The sequence below is a fragment of the Neophocaena asiaeorientalis genome, unplaced genomic scaffold (assembly GCF_003031525.2).
Source record: "Neophocaena asiaeorientalis asiaeorientalis breed wild unplaced genomic scaffold, Neophocaena_asiaeorientalis_V1.1 scaffold689, whole genome shotgun sequence".
NCBI lineage: Eukaryota > Metazoa > Chordata > Mammalia > Artiodactyla > Phocoenidae > Neophocaena > Neophocaena asiaeorientalis.
In genome coordinates, this window is record NW_020175666.1 from 445,106 (window position 1) to 463,988 (window position 18,883).

Sequence of the window (18,883 nt, forward strand, 5' to 3'; positions counted from 1 at the left end):
TCTCCCACCCCCACCTCTTCACGGCCTGGGGGCAGGAATGTCCTCCGGTGGCACCTTCCAGCAAAGACTTTCCAGACCAGAGCAAGGAAGTGTTATCATTCCAGCCACCTCCGCCACCTGTGGGAAGAGACGGAGAAATGCCTAGGTGAGGGTGCTGGCTGGGTTCGGGCAGCTGCTGGGCCTGGCAAAGGAAGCGGGGCTCTGTGTCTTCGAGGGGTGCTTGCCCCTGTCCAGTGCCCAGGGGCCCTGTCCTCAGTGGGGCCTGGGGCCTTCAGAGTCCACGGCCGAGCGTGCCCTTTGCCCGAGGGAGAGCTGCTCTGGCCACAGTCGTGCATGTCCCGATGGGAGCCCCTCGTGCCCCAGCTTCTTGTCAGGCCTCTGGCTCAAGAGCCCTGCAGTGTGCTCGGTGAGGGACGGGGGAGGTGGAGGGGACAGGCTGCACGACTGCTAAACTCTGCCTCTGCCTTCCCTCTATGCCTGCCAACTCCTGAAGCGCCCGGCCTGCGTTTCATTAACTGCTTCCCATCTCAAAGAACCGGGACCAACTGTCAAAACCCTGCCGAGGTCACGGCAGTGAAATTCCTAGCAGGAGCCCTGGATTAAGGCACCAAATAACCCAAAGTGCTTTAATTGTCTGCTAGGCAAGAACTTCCCCGGTCTGAGACTTGGTTTCCTCACCTGTCACTTGGAGATAATGAGACACCTCATGGGGTGGATGTTAGGATCAAAGAAGACAGGGTGTGTATGAAATATTTTACAAACCGCCAAGTGGAGGGATCGTTGGTCGTTTGTGAGTCAGGACACACACGGGCAGAAGGCCTCACGCTCTGAAGCTCAGGCAGTGTCTTGCCTGCCTGCTTCTAAGGAGCTGCTCCGAGGTCAAGAGCAAAGAGAGCTGTGGGCGGAGGTGGTGATGCTCTGGCTACAGTGGCGGCAGCTGGAGCTGTGCTTCCCAACGCCTGGGCCTGCTCTGAACTCTTGCAAACGAAATGCTCTTTACAGAGCTAGGTTGAACGTAACTGTATCTTAAGGCCACAGGCAGACCACAGTACATCTCTCCTGAGGCCCTGGAAATTCCAGGACGCCCACCTTGTCTCCCCATATCGTTTTGTGTGGCATTTCAAGAGGCAGTTTACTCCAGAAAACCCCAAAGCCCTTTCTGCTCCAGCAGATGCTGGCAGGTGGGAACTAGGAGAAACAGCTGTGCGTGTGTCTGCTGGAACTGTAAGGGTTAACCTGCCCGGAAGGGTCCTCTGGGAGAACTTGTAGCCAAGGTTCTTCTGGACCCAGAGGGGGCAGCAGAGGGACGTCTAGGTGGGGAAAGCTGCAGACAGGGATGACTATGGTGCTAGAAAGAGGGAGACAGGTTTCAGGAAATGAGGTTGAGGTCAGGAAGAAGCTTGGGTCTGGAACAGAGACAAGCAGAGCTGAAATGAAGTCCTGGACAAGTCGTGAGGACCTTCTGTCAGCTTCGGAAGCTACAGGACTCCAAGTGTTTGGCCTCCCTTTGCCAGCCAGAGGGTGGGTATGGGGCCAGTCAAGGTGGTTGATGTCACGTGGTGGAGGGAAGGCCCCTCAGCACCGTTAGCCGGAAGTGGGCTCTGCTGGCTATTCGGGGCCGCGAGCTTAGTGAGTAAGTTAGGATGAGATGGGCCTGATACCAGGTCTGCCCTCCTGCCCGGAGCACCCTACCCTTGCGTCCTGCACAGTCCCCAGCTAAGTTGGTTTCTGACCCCCACTCTATCTTGCAGCCTTCAAGCAAATGTGTGGAAAAGAAAACGATGGGCGTAAAAATAAAAACAGCAACAACAGTGTTTTAAAAAATGGATTAAGTACGAAACAGTTTGGCCATCTTGAGAAAAAAAATCCACCAACTTTCAATGAGCTCGTTGACTCTTCTGTAAAATGAAATGATATGTTTGGAAAACCCTACAGGACTGTTTTGAAAAGCACATGTATAATAGATGTGGAAGTGTTTTGTAATTTATTACATGCTGGACGGATGTAAGGGGCACTGTGTCACTGCGGTAATTCCTCGCTGTGACCGCTTCTCCTCTTTCTTCTAGCTCTCTCTCAATTGAAGAGAAAGTCTGAGTGTTTATTTTAATTAATCTCAAATCTTAAACGCCTTCAAAAATCCTCCCTCGACCTGACTGTGGAAAAAAGAAAATACAAAGAGGAATGGCTGACTTCGGAGGAATCAGAGAATTCACATCCCCTTTGGTGTCTGCCCTCGATTTCTGCGTTGCCGGCTCTCATTAAGGAGACAGAGAGCCCAACCATGGAGATTCCAGAAAGAGATTTTCCAGCAAGGAGATGTGTGCACTGGCAGCCCGGGGCCCGGAAGCACAGAAAAGCCACAGGGGCCCGGGGGCCTGACTCTGCCCAGATTCCTTTCACCTGCTCTCATCCAGTTGCATTTGGTAAAACCCGGGGACGGTTGGGTTGGCGGCCAGACTGCTGCCGCCTGCCTCATTTTCTCAGTGACCTTCTGCAAGTCCAAACCCCTTGCTGGCAAGGGGGCCTCTGGGTCCCCAGCGTGTGGCCTGCCCTTCCTCTCTTGATCCCGGTACCAGTATCCAGAGCTCCCAGCATCTCAAGGGCCAGCGACTAAGGTGCCCACAGGTGTGTGATGGCGCCCGGCCGAGCTGAAGCTCACACAGTCCCGGGAGAATGTTCTGGGAGAGGGTGGGCTTGCAGTGATTTACCTGCGGCTCCGGAATTGCCATTCAGCCCTAGAACTGAAGAGTTATTCTCCAGTCTCTCTGGGTGGAACGTGTCTGTCTTGGCTCCGTAGGCCCTGCCGCCACCGCCGGCCGCAATGATCAGGGGCACTGGCACTCCATCCTTCATCTGCCCAGGGGAGACATTCAGAGATTGAGAAACCGAGTGGGGTTCCCACTCTGGAGACCCCTGAGCAATTTAAAGGTGGCCGAGTGTTTGCTGGGCAGTGGGTGACATCTCAGTGGTCTGAGGGCCCTGATCTCATGTTACAACAACCCATCAGCTCTTCCATCCCCTCCAGCCCCGGGCTCATGTATTAGTCCAGGTTCAGTATGTGAAGCAAAAGCACTAGGAGATAGAAATGTTTCTGAATACGAGGAGGCTGTTTCTACAGCCCCTTTCCTGAAGTTCCTCTCTAGCCTCAGGGGTCTGGCAGCTGGTGTGCAGAAGCAGGTCTCTCTCCTCTCCTTCCTCTCTCCTTCCTCTGCACACTCAGGGGTCTCTGCTCTGATCCCCACAACTTCAAGATTAAGCCCTCAGCATCACCGTCCCTGCAGGAAGACCCAGCAGGAAACCTTTGCCTATTTTCGATGACATCAGAAAAGTCCACCTTAGGACAGAGGAGGGCACAGTGGGACCCTCTGGGACTCTGAAGCAGGATGGCAAAGGTCTGTGTGGTGAAATCCAGCTGGCATATCAACATGAGAAGGGCCTGTCCTTTCCTGGACGGACAGGGAACCTTATATTCCCTCTGGGCCTCGGTTTCCTCAACTTTAAATGGGGCTAAGAGCACCCGAGGTGCTTCATTCCCAGGTCTGTCCTGAGGATCCAACACCAGGACACAGAGAAGGCGCTGCCCTGGGGAAGCTGGCACCCAGACCTCACCTTAAATACGTAGGTGGCTCCGCCCCCTCCGCCGCCCCCTCCTGCCCACTCGTGCACACTTTTGTTCACGTGGATTTCTTCTTCTATCACGTTGTTCTCTCCAATGCAAACTTTCTGGATTAGTTGGTTTGTCTGGAGAAACAAAAAGCACTATGTTTAAAGATAGGGTCTGACGATCTCTCAAATAGTTTGCCGTTGAATTGAGGAGACAAAAACTACACACAGATAACCGTCACTCTGGGCAGTATTGGAGAAGGACCACAGGGACCACAGGGACAGCTTAGAAGAAAATGCATGGGAAGTTGAGGAGGGACAGTGAGGCTTTGTTGCTGGACTGGTGATCAGGGAGGACTGCCTGGGGGAGGTGGCATTCACTTGGGCCTTGAAGGATAGGGAGATTTTTAAACACTGAGAATGGGAGAAAATTAGGACATTACAGGGGAGGAGATCGGCATGAGCCCAGAGGGAAGGAGGTGAGCGTGGTATTCGGGGGGAAAAGTATAAGGAGTCTCTCTGGCTCAGAAAAGTCCATCTGAGGACAGAGAGGTGGTCCAGGAGGACCTGTTAGGATCCTTTGGATTCTGAAGAGGGGGTGATAAAGGCCCCATGGGGTAAGACAGTGCTGGCGGGAGTGTAAATGGGAGTGGGTAGAGGGAACCTAACTGGACAGTCAGATCCTGGACAGAGGCCTTGAATACAAACAGAGAAGGAGCTGGACTTCATTCTCTAAGCAGCGAGGAGCCACTGAGGTTTTTTGAGAAGTTGCAGTTTGAAGTATCTTGTAAAGAGAAGAAAACAGTGGGAGGCCAAACTCGGATTTTATTCCACCTGGTGTGGGCCCAGGCATCTGGGAGTCTCTGGGGACATGCTGGAAATTCCTGTGACCCAGAAGCCTGGAATCCCTGAATAAAGAGGGCAGCATTTCAAGAACAGCCACCTGCTTGTCGGTCACAGCAGCTGAGACGAACTCTCCACGCGTTGGCCTGACCTTGGAGGAAAATGACTGCTTTCGCTTAACAGAAAAAAGGCCAACAAAACATCAAACTTTCATCGAATGTTGCTGTGTAACCAGCCAGTGGACATGGCAATTCATCTTGAGCCACTCCTTATGCTAAAGCACTCAGGGGTGCCGGGAATGAGCACTAGAGAAATTTCCAGATAAATAGCTGAGATTCAATTTGTTTTATGGCATTTTGGATTTAATGATGGAGATAATTTGATATGTTTTAGAGAGGATTTAGTGTGGGTGGAAGGGTCTGAACTGCTACTGTGGACAGCTGACATTTCTCCTGTGTATGTGCAGTGCCATCCAGGGCTGGGGCGGGGGCCGAGTGGCATGGAGTCTGCTGGAAGGAAACCCTGCCATCCGCTGCCTGGGGAGGGCCTGAGATGCAAGGGGCATGCTCTGAGGGCAGAGCCTGGGACGGGGCATGGAAACGTGTGCTGCCAGCTAGGCAGAGCAGGGCACAGAAGACAGTGTCCAGTCTCACTTCCTGACTGGAGCTTTGCTGGGCCATCTGTCTGGATCTGTCCTCCTCTATTAACTGGAGAGCTGTGGGACAGCCCCGGTGGCCCAGTGGTTAAGAATCGGCCTTCCAATGCAGGGGACGCGGGTTCGAGCCCTGGTCGGGGAACTAAGATCCCACATGGCACAGGGCAACTAAGCCCGTGCGCCACAACTAGAGAGAAGCCCACGCGTCGCCACGAAAGATCCCACGTGCCGCAACTAAGACCCGATGCAGCCAAAAAGTCTAAATAAATAACTAAAAAAAATTGGGGAGCTGCCCAGTGCGAACCAGTGGTGCTAAGAAGGTCCACCCCCTCCGACCACGCTCCCTTTCCTCCTCTCCTCTGCCTGGCAGCAGTGGGGCCCCCACCCCTTGGGGATGCCCTCTTCCCTTGAACGGAACTTGCCGATGCCTGGAGATTGCTGGAGGGAGCAGTTGGGCTGCAGGATGGCCTTTGTCTAACTAGAGCCCAGCGTCAGCGCATTCCCCGCTGCCCCGGCGGCTCAGGTGTCTCCTTTGAATGGGGTGGGGGGAGGGGAACAGTTGATTCGCTTCTCAGTCTGCATCTTGCTGGGTCCACAGCTGCATTTGGAGGAGCTGATCACTTTTTCACGATTCGCTTTCTTGACCTGACTTCTGGAGTCTCCTCCTACATCCCTGGCTCCCCCCTCCCCACCTCCTTTGTCGGTTCCTCTTTCCTCCATTTCTAAATGTTGGGGGTCTGCAGGGTTCAGCCCGTGGTCCTCTCCATCTACACCACTCCCTAGACAATCTCAACCTGTCTCAGTTTATGCTGACCTCTCCTGGATTTGCAACTCCTTTCCAGACCTCTCTCCTGAACTCCAGTGGCCTGTCTTCCTTGTCCACAAGCAGCCTCCACTTGGCCATCTACCAGATCAGTTGAGCTCAGTGAACCTGCTCCTTCCGCAGCGGGCCCCAGCTCTCGTGAAGGCAGCTCCCTCCTTCCAGTGGCTCGGGCACAATTCTTGGATTTTATATTCTAAATACACCCAGAATTCAGCCGCTTTTCACCACCTTCACTGTTACTGTCTTTATCCAAGCCACCATCATCTTGCCTGGATTAATGCAATAGCCATTAGATTCATTGCCCCCGACTCCTCCCTTGGGCCCAAGTGGTCTGCTCTCCACATTGTAGCCAGAGGAGCTAATATGCAAATCGCTTCAGGTCACTATTCTGCTCAAAACCGTCCTATGGCTTCAGTATGTTCTTCTGATGGCCTGACCCGGTCCCCATCACCCCTCCCTCATCTCTCACCTACTCTCCCTCCTGTTCCACCCACTCATCCTGGCTGTTCCTTGAGCACACCAGGCACTCTCCCGCCTGGGGACTCAGCCTCTGCTCTGCCGGAGTCCCCACTTATTTTCCTGGTTCAGTCCCTCAGCTCTTTCAGGACTCTGCTCAGCTGTATTTTTCTCGGTAGGCTTCCCTTCACCACTCTACGATTGCAACCTGCCTTTGAACTCCAGCACACCTGACTCCCGTTCACCCTACTTCTATGCACCCTAACCCTGTCTCTTTTGGGTGTCCTGAGGAACTTACGTTTACTGGTTATTGTCTGTTTGTCCCTCTTCCCCTGGAGTCAATGTAAGCTCCATGAGAGCAAAGGATCTTCCTTTTGTTCACGAATATCTCCCCAGTTTCTAGAACAGTGACTGGCGTGTGGTAGGTACTCAATACATATTTGCTGAATACATTTGAAAGACTTGGGAACTGGGTGGGTGTGGGCTGGCCCTTCACAATACTTGCCTTGTGAGTGATGGTTGTGGTGGAAGCTAACATTTAGACCCATGGTTTTGCTCACCTGGGGATGTTTGGAAATGTCTGGAGGCATTTTTATTGTCATTTCTGAGGGATGCTACTGGCATCTTGTGGGTAGAGGCCAGGGATGCTGCTAAACAGCCTACAGTGTACAGGACGGAGAGCAATTCTTTTCCCCATGCCCATGCTATGCCCGACCCGACCAGCAGAGGGGGGGCTGCTCTCTGTCCCTGGCTTCTTTGGAACTTCCCTGGCACATCCAAGGTTTGAGAGCAAGTAGGTTGATTAATAAAATGATAAAATGCAGCAGTCCAGAGGAACAAGTAGATTACAATTGAATTAAAAAAGAAGGACTCAGTCCTGTGAAAAGACGTAATTGATGACAATCCAATCAAGTAAAAGTTCCTTGCGGAAGTCAATGCAATCTTTCTGCTTAGATGGAAGAATTACATTAGCACTCAATAAATTCCTGTGAAAATTACAGCGGCTTGTAATGTAATGACTTAACACTTAACAATCAGGTTGGAAAGTCCTGATTATAGTTGCTACATAAAAGAGTCCAGACATTTCTCACGCACAAAGTTGCACGTGCGCAGCTTACTCCTGTTGCTTGGTTTTCAGCCTCTAAGGTGGGGTTGGGGGTAGGGCACATACTTTACTCCTGGCTCCCAGCCTGGGGCCTGGCTCTTAGGAGCCTTGAGGTTATTCTGTGGAATTGAACTGCTTTCTCATAGCTCTTGTTCCCACACCTGTCTTCCAACTCTGCTCTTGAATAAGTTTCTGGGGAAGGAGCCCTGGGTCCTGAGACCTAGAACCCAAATCCCTGCCCCGGTCCCACCTAGTGCAGAACCTCACCCTCAAGTGAGGGCATGGCCTGGCCCAATGCGGAGAACCCCCTGCAGAGTGCTGAGTTCCCATCAAGACAGCCAGCACCACCAGGGTCCTGCGTCCCCCAGCACAGGCAAGAGGCATGGCTGCTGCTTTATTAGTCCACACTGTCTCCCCTTCCTGGTCATTTTAGACCACTACTGGCTTTCTTAAGTACTGCTGTTGGAGCGCTCCCTGTTTGACAGCTGGACACCCCCAGTGGGGTCAGGAACCAGAATGAAGGGTTGTCTCTGGGGCTGCAGAGGGTGACAGTCTGGCTTGTCAAGTGATGTGTTATAAGTGGAAAAGGGAAAAAGGCTGTAGAAACTGAGCCCCAAGCAAGTTTGGGGCAGCAAAGATAGGAGCCAGAGTCTCTGTGCTGCATTATGAGTGACTCTGGACAAGTCCCTTCACTTCTGTGGTCTCCATGTTCTCATCTGTGAAATGGGGGTAGTGGATTACATGGTCTTTCAGCTCTGAGTCTGTGTTTAAAACACTTAAAAAATTTAATCACACAAATAATAAATAATATGTGACTGCATTATTTTTGTAACAATATCAGACATTAATGACAAAGCACCCTCAACTCCAGTCCCCTCTCCAGAATCAACCACTGTTATCTGTATCTTTCAGAACTTTTTCTATGGTTTTATATGCATATATGTGGCTATGAGTCTGTGATTTTGAGCTGAACAAGACATGTTTAGTCTGGTATTTTCCTGTTTATGATAATATGGCTAAAGACAATGGTGCCCTTGCAAGAAAGCTTAGGCAGTGGGCTTCAACTCGCACTTGTGCTAAGAGGAACCACCATTTGCCCATTTTAGCAGAATTCAGCTCTTCAGTTTTAAAGATTGCTCATAAAACCCATGCCTCAGCCTCGGTGCCTGTAGGGATGTGCGACCCCCAAAGCCACACCACCCACCTTCTCATGCACCCAAATGGCCCTGGAAAGGGAGGAGCGTTTGCAGGCAGAACAAAGGGTGAGTCCCGCCATCTTTGAACGTGAGGTCTCCAAAGGCGTGTGTGCAGTGTTTGTGTCCTCTGAGGGACCTGCCTGGGTCCTGGTGAGTGTGGAGGAGAAACCCCCGCTCTGGGCACTTACACTGGGGCAGGCATCTTCCCCCTGCTGCCCGACCAGGATGTACAGCACGTCGTCCTTCTCCAGGTTGAAGATGCCCAGCACAGACACGCCGTGGGATCGCATCATCGTGTTTTTCCCGCCTTTCCCGCCAGCGGCTCCGTAGCCTGATATGCTGCAACAGGACAGAGCGCATGGGCTCCTGCCACGGTATGAAGACTGACTCCCCTCCTGCCAACCCAGCGGCTCCTAACAGGCCGAGTGCACCACCCTCGTGCTGGAGGTCTCTCCCCTGCATCAGCCCATGAGGTCAGCAAGGAGGGTCCTCTCTCCGCTGTCAGGAGAGGGAGGTCAAGTTCAGAGAGGGGCAGGGAGATGCCTCATTCACAGAGCTAGGAAGGTAAAGAACTAGTAAGGGGTAGAAGAGAGGAAGAGAGGGAGAAGGGGGGCAGGGAGAGAGAGAGAGCGAAGAGATGAAGACAGGGGGAGTCTGTATTAATGTGGGCTGTTGGGGTGATGGTGTCCTGAATACCTGGGGTTTCCTGTTATGGACTTCTCTCCCTGTCCAAGAGCAAAGGACTCATGTGGTCAACCTTAGACAAGTAATTGAACTTTCCAGTTCCTCATCTGTAAAATGGGGATAAGAAAAACCTACCTTCTAGCCCATGTGTGTGGTGAAGATTAAAGAAATGAAGTGCTGCAAGTCTCAGAATTGTGGCTGGCACGTAAGAAGCACCCGCTAAGTATTTATTATTATTCTTACTGGTTGAAGGAGCAGTAACTGACTTGGTACAATGTTTTAAAGTCTCCCCACGGGGTCCAGACACAAGGAGTCCCACATGGAATGATTGAGGAGAGCGGTGTTTACGAGCACAGACTGTTTATTCGCATCCCGCCAGCAACTCCTTCTGGAGCAATGTGTGTGCGGACAAAAAACAACCAATCATGACGAAAATAAAACCAGCAAGTGGGGATGCGGGAGTATTTCTGCTGCCTCTTAGGTTGTTGAGATGAAGTCAAGCAGGGATGGGGGAGAAAGGACCCAACTGATGAACCGTATCAGAAGAGCGGTGTGCCCTGAAGACAGCTCGCGTGCCGGATATACACGCCTCCCCATAGACCGGCTGCCAGGGAGAGGAACTTGGGGGGCTTTCAAGTCCCTGCATATTCAATCCAAGGTCCTTGAAGAAAAGCTTCCGGGGAGAGCTGTAAGACGGTTTTGCACACGTATGCACATGGCGGCTTCTCCACCTATACTTCTAGGAAATGTCCTGTGTTCCAAGCATGGGAGGGGCCTCCTGGAGGCCTTCCTAAGGCCGATCCCAGGCCTGTTCTGCAGAGACAAGCCTGGAGGGCCAGCTGATGGCTAACGTGGCAGGTGAGGACCTGAGGTCTCTGTAGAGAGCGAAGAATTGAGCCCACTGTCCTGTCTCCGGGGCCTGGCACCGATGGGAGATCATTGCAAACTGGTGTAAGGCCACGTGCCTAAGACGAGGTGGGAGACGGGCTCCAGGCCCTTGGGGGGCTTCCAAAGAAATTGGGGAGACAGAGTTATGACATCTCCCTGTGGGGGTGGTTATATCGGGGAGGCAAAGCGGAGGCACCAAAGGGCTCTGGGGTTCCATCTGAGGAGTGGACCTCTCAGAGTCCCAGATCCTTCCCTCGTCAAAGAGGGACCATTCTTTCCTTTCCGAACTCACAGGGCCATGGGAAGGTTCAACATCTGAAGGAGATAATGGGTGAAAGCCCCGAGAAAGTGGCAGGTCTCGGCACAAATCAGGGCCATCAGGTACTCGGGGCCCGGGAAAGAGGCGGAGGACTGCGACAGACATTGAGGCAGTGGTGCTGGAGGCCTTGGCTGGTTTGGGGAATGTGGGGTGTGGGTCTGAAGTCGGCTTCATGGTGGAGATGATGGTTGGGTAGGACCCAGACAAGCAGAAAGAGGTGGAAGGTACGAGTCAGGCTTGTGTGAACGTGAATGAAGAGGCAGGAAACCTAGGCGCTGGGGTGGGGGAGTGGGGCGTTGTAGCTCTGCAGAGGGAAGTAGGGCCAATTCCTGAGCATCTTACAATGTGCCAGGCGTGAGTGCATATGGCATCCCCCCAGTAGCCGTAAACAGTAGCTGTTAGCAACCTCATTTGGCAGACGAGGAAACCGAGGCCCAGAGGGGTTCATTTGGACCGGGCAAACCCTGGTCCAGAGCTCTACATTTCCACTCATGGAGCCCATTCCCCCTCCGACAGGATGCTGCCAGGTTATATGATGCACGAGAGTGGTCTGAGAAGCTACTGGCCCATGCTAATTCACTCAGACCCTCAGCCAAACCCTCGCTCCTGACCCATTGGAAAAGGAGAGGTGATAAGGACAATTAAAAGGCTGAAGAAGAAGGAAGGCTCATTGGTGAAAGGAAAGCAGCAGAATTATTTAGCTCAGAGAAGGCAAGCCTGGGGCCGGGGTGGTGCTGGGCATTCCAGAGACTCTGTGGAGTGTAGAGACAGCAATGTGGGCGTAGACGGGCCACATCTGTCCTGCTGGCCCCTCCAAGGTTCCGGGGCTTTGGCAGGTTACCTAAGAAAGTCATTTCAATCTGAAGGTGTTGTGGGCTTGGAAAACTGTGGCCCAAGAGGGAGTCCTCACCCTGCCCACTCCTGCTATGTCTGAGAGGTAAGCTGTACCCGGCTCATCCTTTCTGTATCATTCGCATGCATTATGAATCATTCTGAACTCTTTCACATGTTTAAATTTAGCCAAAGCATTATATTTTAGAAGTTGCTTGTTCCTGACATGTTTTCCCCCTCTAAGCCTTCTTTCCTATTTCTCCTGCCCCCAACCAAGTCTGAAATCCAGCCCCATTTGGGTCTTGACCTAGCCCTTGGCAGTGAAGTGGATGGAAAGAGCCCTGAGTTCTGAGTCATACCCTGGGCGCTCTGCTGGCTGTGTGACTTGGGGCAACTTGCTTAACCTCTCAGAGCCTCAGCTTCCCCTACCAAGGAAAAAAATAAGGACCCCCGCCCTCATGAGGGTAAGTAGTGGGTTTGAAAAGATTACAAACTGCTTCCAAGTGCAAGGGGGACTCTGGGCTGGGGTCAGCTCTACAGACCTCAAAGGAGACAGTAGAGATCGGCACCCAGGTGCTGGAGTTTGCTTTCCTGTGTGATGGCCTCAGCCCCACGTTTCCACCTAGACTATTACTGGCTTAAAGACACGGGACTGGCAGCTGCCCACCTGGGCTACTGGTAGGAGGCAGTGCCTCCCTCATCAGCCCTGTGAGGCCTGAAATCCCACCACAGAGCTTCACTCCTTTGGAAACTTCTAGCTGCTACTAGAAGGCCCATCTCCTCCTGGGTGGCCTGTGCCACAGTGAAAAAAGCACAGGCTGGATGCAGACAGACCTGGATCCAAATCCAACTCTGTCACTCAGGGCCAGGAACTAGGTTAGACATCTGCCCAGGTGTTGGCCTTGCACTTGGTCAACCTTGAGAGCCAGAGCCTCCTGAACTTTTGTGTCCAAGGCACCTTGCTTACCTCTCCTGGTTCTGGCCCTGTTACTCGCCAGCTGTGTGACCTTGGATAGTTTATGTACCCTCTCTGAGCTCCAGTTTCCTCATCTATAAAAGGGGGATAAGAATATTTACCTTAAAAGGTTGTTATGAGAGTTATATGAGATAATACCCCTTATAAGGGGCTTAGTTTAGCCCCTGGAGGGTAGCTAGTGAGTAACTACTGTGCTAATGTACCCCTGGGGGAGCCTGTCCACTCCTCTCCTGGGGTGGCTTCTGAGAAGCAGAAGGGGGAGAGTGAATAAGGCCCCGGATTCTAGAGAGCAGGGCAATAGGGGGAGCAGGGTGTGGCCGAGGAGCCAGGGTCAAGGGTGTTCAGTTTCACCCAGGACCTACTTCCACAGGGAGCCTGTGGGAGCACAAGGCCAGCCCTGGCGCTTCTGAGGACCCCCGAACTGTACGAGTCATGTTACACCTCAGCCTGAGTCTTTGAAGCCTTTTCCCATCCCTCGTAAACAACCTATTTTGATGGTTGACAAATGACAACAAATTAAAATACTTGCCACTCAAGTGGGGAAAACGCCTCGCAGTGATTCCAGTTTACTGGAAGTTACAGGATACTGTTCTCAACGAGCTGAGGCTGTCATTTTTTTGTTTGTCTTCATCTAAATCCACGTCCCCTAGTCAGAATGGATGTTTATGGGGTTTGCGTTTTGTATTATTGACTGTGAGCTATTGTTACCTGATGTAATTGAGTTGTGAATCTTCTTAAAATAAAGAATTAGCCGCAAATCAAAGTGGTTGCCTGCTGGATCCTGAAAGGAGAGCACAGCTGGTGGGCGCCGTGATGGTGGTGTCGGCGGCACACTTGGTGGGGCTGCTGGGGGCGGTGGACGGGGGGAAGGAGTGAGAGGACCCCACCTGGGGAAGCAGGAAGCACCTCATTTCTCTTCTACACCTGCTCTGGGCTCTGCCTCTAACACCCAGTGGGACCTTGAGTGAGTCCCTCCCATCCTCTGTGTCTTGGTTTCCTCCTCTGTGAAATCAGAATAGTTAGGTCTGCCCTGCGTATCCATCCTGCCTCCAGGGCTGCTGTGAGAGCACAGGAGACGTTGGGTATGTGCAGGGCTTGGTCAGGGAGAGAGCTCTGTGCAGGTACATAGTCGTATGATCCAGATGGGTCACGCGAGCCATCAGGCGACACACCCAGGGGTCAGCGGTGGAGGCATGTGCTCCTTGCTGCCCCAGTTCCATTCCAGTTTTGCACCAATGAGTAAGACTCATGGTCCACTGGTTCCCTACCACCTTCCTGACCCAGGAATATCAGAGCTGGAAGAGATGTCAGTGACCTCTCTCTCCAACCCCTCCATCGACAGATGAAGCCCTTGTAGAGGAGGGGCAGCACACTTTCAAGGTCACACAGTGTGTCAGAAGTTGAACCCAAACTTCATTCTGCCTGCGGCTCATGGATGTTTGCTCAATGCTGCCCCCCTCCCTCCACTTTCCCTGCTCTGTGCTCTTCGTGGCTATGGCTATCTGCACAATTACTCTGGCAATGAATCGTGACTTGTGACTCTCTTCTACAATTGTTTAGAACTTTATCGGCATTGTGGACTGTTATTGAACTCTTCTGCCCTGTGGCCTTTGCAAAGACTGCAAGGCTCCAGAGGCTCAGTCCTCTCTACAAGTTCTGCAGCATCTATTCAGTGCCTGGCAGACAACTGGAGGCCCCTTGCACCGCACCACCCCGGCTCAGAGCCGGGCAGGCAGTAGGTACTCCATGGCTCCTTGTGGATTTGAACGATGGTGTCATCCAGCTGCACGTGCTGGTCTGTGGAGCCAGGTGAGGCAACTAGTGTCAGTGATGGAGGCCGTCAGGAACAGCTGTGGCCCAGGTTGGCTGGTGGGCTTTGCTGGCTCCAGCTGGGATCTGAGACCTCTTGTACGTGATGTCTGAGGAGCACGTGAACCATGTGAGAACTGTCATCAGGAGCTGTGGGCTGTGCTTGACCAAAGTTTTTATAGACGATCTGTGTGCACGTGGGCACGTGCGCCTGCGTGTGCGTGTGTGTATTTGTGTGTGTACGTGGGAAGCTGGGGGAGGAGGGGGACAGGGAAGGATATGGAACCCTGGAGAGGCAGGAGAACAGGCAGGTGGGCTGGGCGGAGGGAGGGAAGGATGAAGAGGGGAAGAAGTCAGGACAGCGAGAGGCTGGCTGGCTGACATCTGCATGCGACTGGCCCTGCGCGGGGTGTCACACACTAAATCCCCCCGGGCCTTGGAGCCGAACTCAGTCAGTGTGTGTCTCCATTTTAGGCGGAGGCTGAGGCTCCTGCCCCAGCACACACCCCACAATCCACGCTCCTGCTCTGATCCACCTTAGCTGCCCTCCTCCATGGGTGCTCAGAACCAAGACTTGAAAATCTCCCAGATCAGGTGTCCCTCCCGCTCCCATCCCACCCACCCAGTCCTCCAGTCATGCCGATTCTACCTCCCAAACATTTCGGCCTCTCCCGCCATGTTTCCCCTGCCCTGGTTTAGCCCCATGTGACTCTTGCCTGCATGACCTCACCAGCCTTCCCTCTGTTTTCCCTGCCTCCCCACTTGCTTCTCTCACCACCACCATCACGCTGGCACCAGAAGGAGCTGAACGTGTTCGGCAGGTGAGGCTCCAGCCTCAGGGCCAGGTCCTGCTTCAGCTCCTGCAGGCCCTGGCTGGCCCCAGGGGCTCCTTCCATCGGGAAGGCCCTCCCCTCGTCTTCGTAGACAACTCTATCACCTTCAAGACTTAACTTAGGCTTCTGTCTCCCTGTGGAAGCCATCCATGAACTCAGGCCCTTCCCCTGGCCTCTGACACAGGGCTGTGTGTAAGCCACCATTGCAGTACTTTCTACATCACACTGAAATGCTTTGTTCCTACATCTACCGCTGACTGGGGCTCCTCTTGGGCAGAAACTGGATCTTGCACCTCTTTATGTAGGCATAGTGTCCTAATAGGTGCTTAATATGGTCCGCTGAGATGTGCAAAGCAGGAGGGGAGCAGGTATGGACACCTGTCCTGTTCTGACAGAGGAAGTGGCAAATCCAGGGGAAGGGGAAGCCCAGGGCAGGAAAGCAGTGTGTGCGTGTGTGGGGAGGAGATGGAGATTTAGGTTTTGCCCCTAAAGCCCCACCTTAGCCTGGCACATCCCACCTGTCTCCTTCCTGGCCTGTCCTTCCTCTCCCTCTTCGTGGTAGTAGACAAAGGTGTAGAAGATGGGAGAGGAACACCGGGTAAATGACCAGTTAATTAAGAGTGGAGGTGTTTTCATTACTATATATAAAATAGATAACTAATAAGAACTTACTGTATAGCACAGGGAACTCTACTCAGTAGTCCGTAATGACCTATATGGGAAAAGAATCTAACAAAGAGCGGATATATGTATACGTATAACGGATTCACTTTGCTGTACAGCAGAAACTAACACAACATTGTAAATCAACTATACTCCAATAAAAATTAATTTAAAAAAAGATTTTTTTTCTTTCTTTTTTTTTTTTTTACCTGTATGCATCCCTGAGCAAGCCCCAGGCAATGATGTCTCACTGTGGCACACAGTGGGTGCTTGGTAAGTATAGCTCGCTTTCCCTCACCTCTCTGATCAGTAGGTAGAGACCTTGACTGTAGCAATAATCGTGCCAGGCCTCAAGCTGCAGCCAGGCAGAACTAGCTGAGCGCCACACTCTTCCAGGAATAGATGGACTCCCTAAGGAATGATTCCAACCTTTCTGTCCTCAAGAACCTTTTACATCCATCCTCCTGTGTGTCCTACGTTTGTCTCACTAGACGAACTGCACTTACTAAATAAGAATTAGTTAATATGGAGAAAATATCTTCCAGAAAAAGGGCACCTGACTTCTCAACCTGGATATTCTGACTTGGGGACATTTCGATGTGGTCTGTATAGCAAATCATTAAATGGTCTGCTTCTTTGATGCGATGTTATGTGACCAGTAGACATTATTGTCCAAGTCTCAAGCCTCATCCAGGGTCAAGGATGAGGTGAGGGTCAGGAATATCTGTAAGTCTTTGTTGGGTTAAAAAACAAGGAGTCAAAAGCAACAACAAAAACCCAAAGGCAACGTGTTTTGGTTTTGATTCTTCCATTTTGATATGGTGCTTCTCAGGCCAGTTCAAAAAAGTCCTGATCAGAAGTCCCCTTTACAAATGTGGGCACTTCGAAGTGTCCTGCTTCAACAGAAAAACGGCTCCTGCGCGCGTTTCTGAATGTTCAGCGGGCAGTGCTGGGGGCTGGGAGCTAGTCTCAATATTCCAAAGAGAGAAACGGAAACAGTTTTCTGATTTGGACCGGGCTTGTAGCAACACGGATGGTTATACCGTGGCAATTTACACAGATCAGAAACCTGGCTAGACTTAGATGTGGCTGTGATTAATAGAAAATAGGAAAATGAATTATTACTTAATACGTGTAGTTTGGCAGGCAAAACCTTTCAAAAGGCAGGACCTATCTGAAGAAGTCAGAAAAAAGTCCTTGGAAGCAGAGAAGTCAGGAACTACGGCTGTCCTGGAAATGCTGTCTGGCCATTGCCTGACACCACTCCAGGGGATTTCGCTGCCGTCACCTGGGCTGGGGAGCACCTGCCACGTGCAGGGCATGTGCGAGGCACTTGTACGTGATCTTTGCAACCAACTGGGCAGGTGTTAGCAACCCCCAACCTTCGCCTTTTACAGGTGGGGAAACAGAGTCTCAAGAGATTAAATAACCCGCCCGAGTTTGGAAGTGGGTCTGATTCACACTATCTCAGGAGGAACGCAGCTCAAGAGGACCTCCATAAGTCGCAGAGGACTTCGAGCCAGTCTAGCCTGGGAGTCGCCCTGGGCAGGGATGGGACAATGGGTTTTGCTGAGGTAGGTGTTGAGGTCTCTGTCTGCCTTACAGCTCCTCTGCTTTCTTCTTCACGTTGCTTTTTGTATGTGGGGATCTGCACCAAGGGCTGGGCTGGCCACTATCCCTTCAGGCGGTGGGGCCTCCCCTCCCAGGCTCTCATTTCTGGAGGCTTCCTGGAGGTGGGTGCTGCATGATTCCTATGCCCCCTTCCATTTCCTGTTTCCTCAGTGGGAGTTTTAATGGAAAGAACCAACAGACTTTGAGACTGAGGGTCCTGGGTTCAAATTCCAGCTTTGTCACTGACTGAGTGGCCTTAGATCTATTGCTAAGCTTTCTGACTCGTTTCTTCATACGGAAACAAGGGAATATGGATAAAAACAATAGTAATAACATCTACCTCATTGTGAAAAGGAGGAGGAATACCTAGTGGGTCCTCAACAGACATGCATCCCCTTCTCTCTAGGACAGTGGATGACCCCTGGAAATTCAGCCAGGTCGGAAGGGGAGGCCCAGCCTGCTCAGTATGGCGTGGCCAAGGGTAGCCGGAGGTCTTTGGCCATTTACTAGGGATGTGTGGGACCTGGAGCAGCTAATCTGATTGCAGTCAAGCCTTGTTATTGCATTCCTGCCCAGAATGTCATTTAAAAAGCACTCAGGGCTTTCCCCGGAACGCATTTACACTGAAGTCCCAGGGGTGGGAATGTGCGGAAAACAGGGCAACCTGAGCAGCCCCTTTCCTTCCCAGGGGGCTGAGGATGTGCCGGGGGTTGGGGGCCGCGGGAGGGGAAGCAGCTCACTTCCCGCTGTGTTCAGCCTCTAGGGGGCATCTGCACAAGCGACAGCAAAATTACGATGCTTCCTGTCTACACAGCCCAGCCGTGTGCGGTGGGAGGAACCTCCGCAGAGCCACGCCTCCGAAGTCTGGGCTTGGAGGCCACTTCTTGACCACACGGCCGTGGGAAGCTCCTGACGCTTTGAGCCTCCGTTTTCTCAACTGTAAAATGAGGACTGCCGCACTGGCCTTGCCCACAGCATCGAGCTGAGCAAGGATGACAGCACGTGCTGCATTGGGGTCATCTGGGAACTTGCTAGAAATTCAGATTCTCGGCGAATGACTGAATGTGGATGGATACCATGGGTACAGTGAGTACCACTGGCGTCTCCCTCCTCAACCTGCATCCGATAAATGTCAGTGTTTTGTCATATTTGCTTCATTAATGTAAAAATGTTTAGCATGAAAAAAAAATTCACATTCTTGGACCCCACTCCAGACCTATAAAATCATATACTCTGCAAGTGGAACCAGCAACCTCTGTTTTAACTGGCCTTCCTGTCATTCCGATGCCCGCTCAAGGTTAGGAGCCACTGGTCTAGGCCTTGCCATTAGCTTCGCTTAGCTGAGTGCCCGTTGGAGTCGGGCCTCCCCCCAGCCTGGCCTGGCTCTGGTGGAACACTGTGGGGTTGGGCCTGGGATAAGAGTTCCAGATAGTTGCTTCACTTGCAAACAATGAAGGCCCAGGAAAGGAGGCTCAAGCATAAGAAATCATCTTGCAAGTGTATCATACTTTTGTCTCCCAAACATTTTGACATTCATTGCTTCATTTAAACAGCATGAAGTTCAAAGAACAGCTCACTATAATTATAG

General features: G+C 52.1%; 1 protein-coding gene across 1 annotated transcript in view; it reads right to left on the reverse strand.

The window, feature by feature from the left end:
• Positions 1 to 18,883, reverse strand: part of ALK (ALK receptor tyrosine kinase) — a 714,463-nt gene that overhangs the window by 32,060 nt on the left and 663,520 nt on the right. The window contains exons 14-17 of the mRNA XM_024731532.1: positions 8,870 to 9,020; positions 3,610 to 3,741; positions 2,709 to 2,853; positions 14 to 117 (exon numbers count right to left, since the gene is read on the reverse strand). Of these exons, the coding sequence (XP_024587300.1) occupies positions 14 to 117; positions 2,709 to 2,853; positions 3,610 to 3,741; positions 8,870 to 9,020 (532 nt within the window). The remainder of the gene's footprint in view (positions 1 to 13; positions 118 to 2,708; positions 2,854 to 3,609; positions 3,742 to 8,869; positions 9,021 to 18,883) is intronic.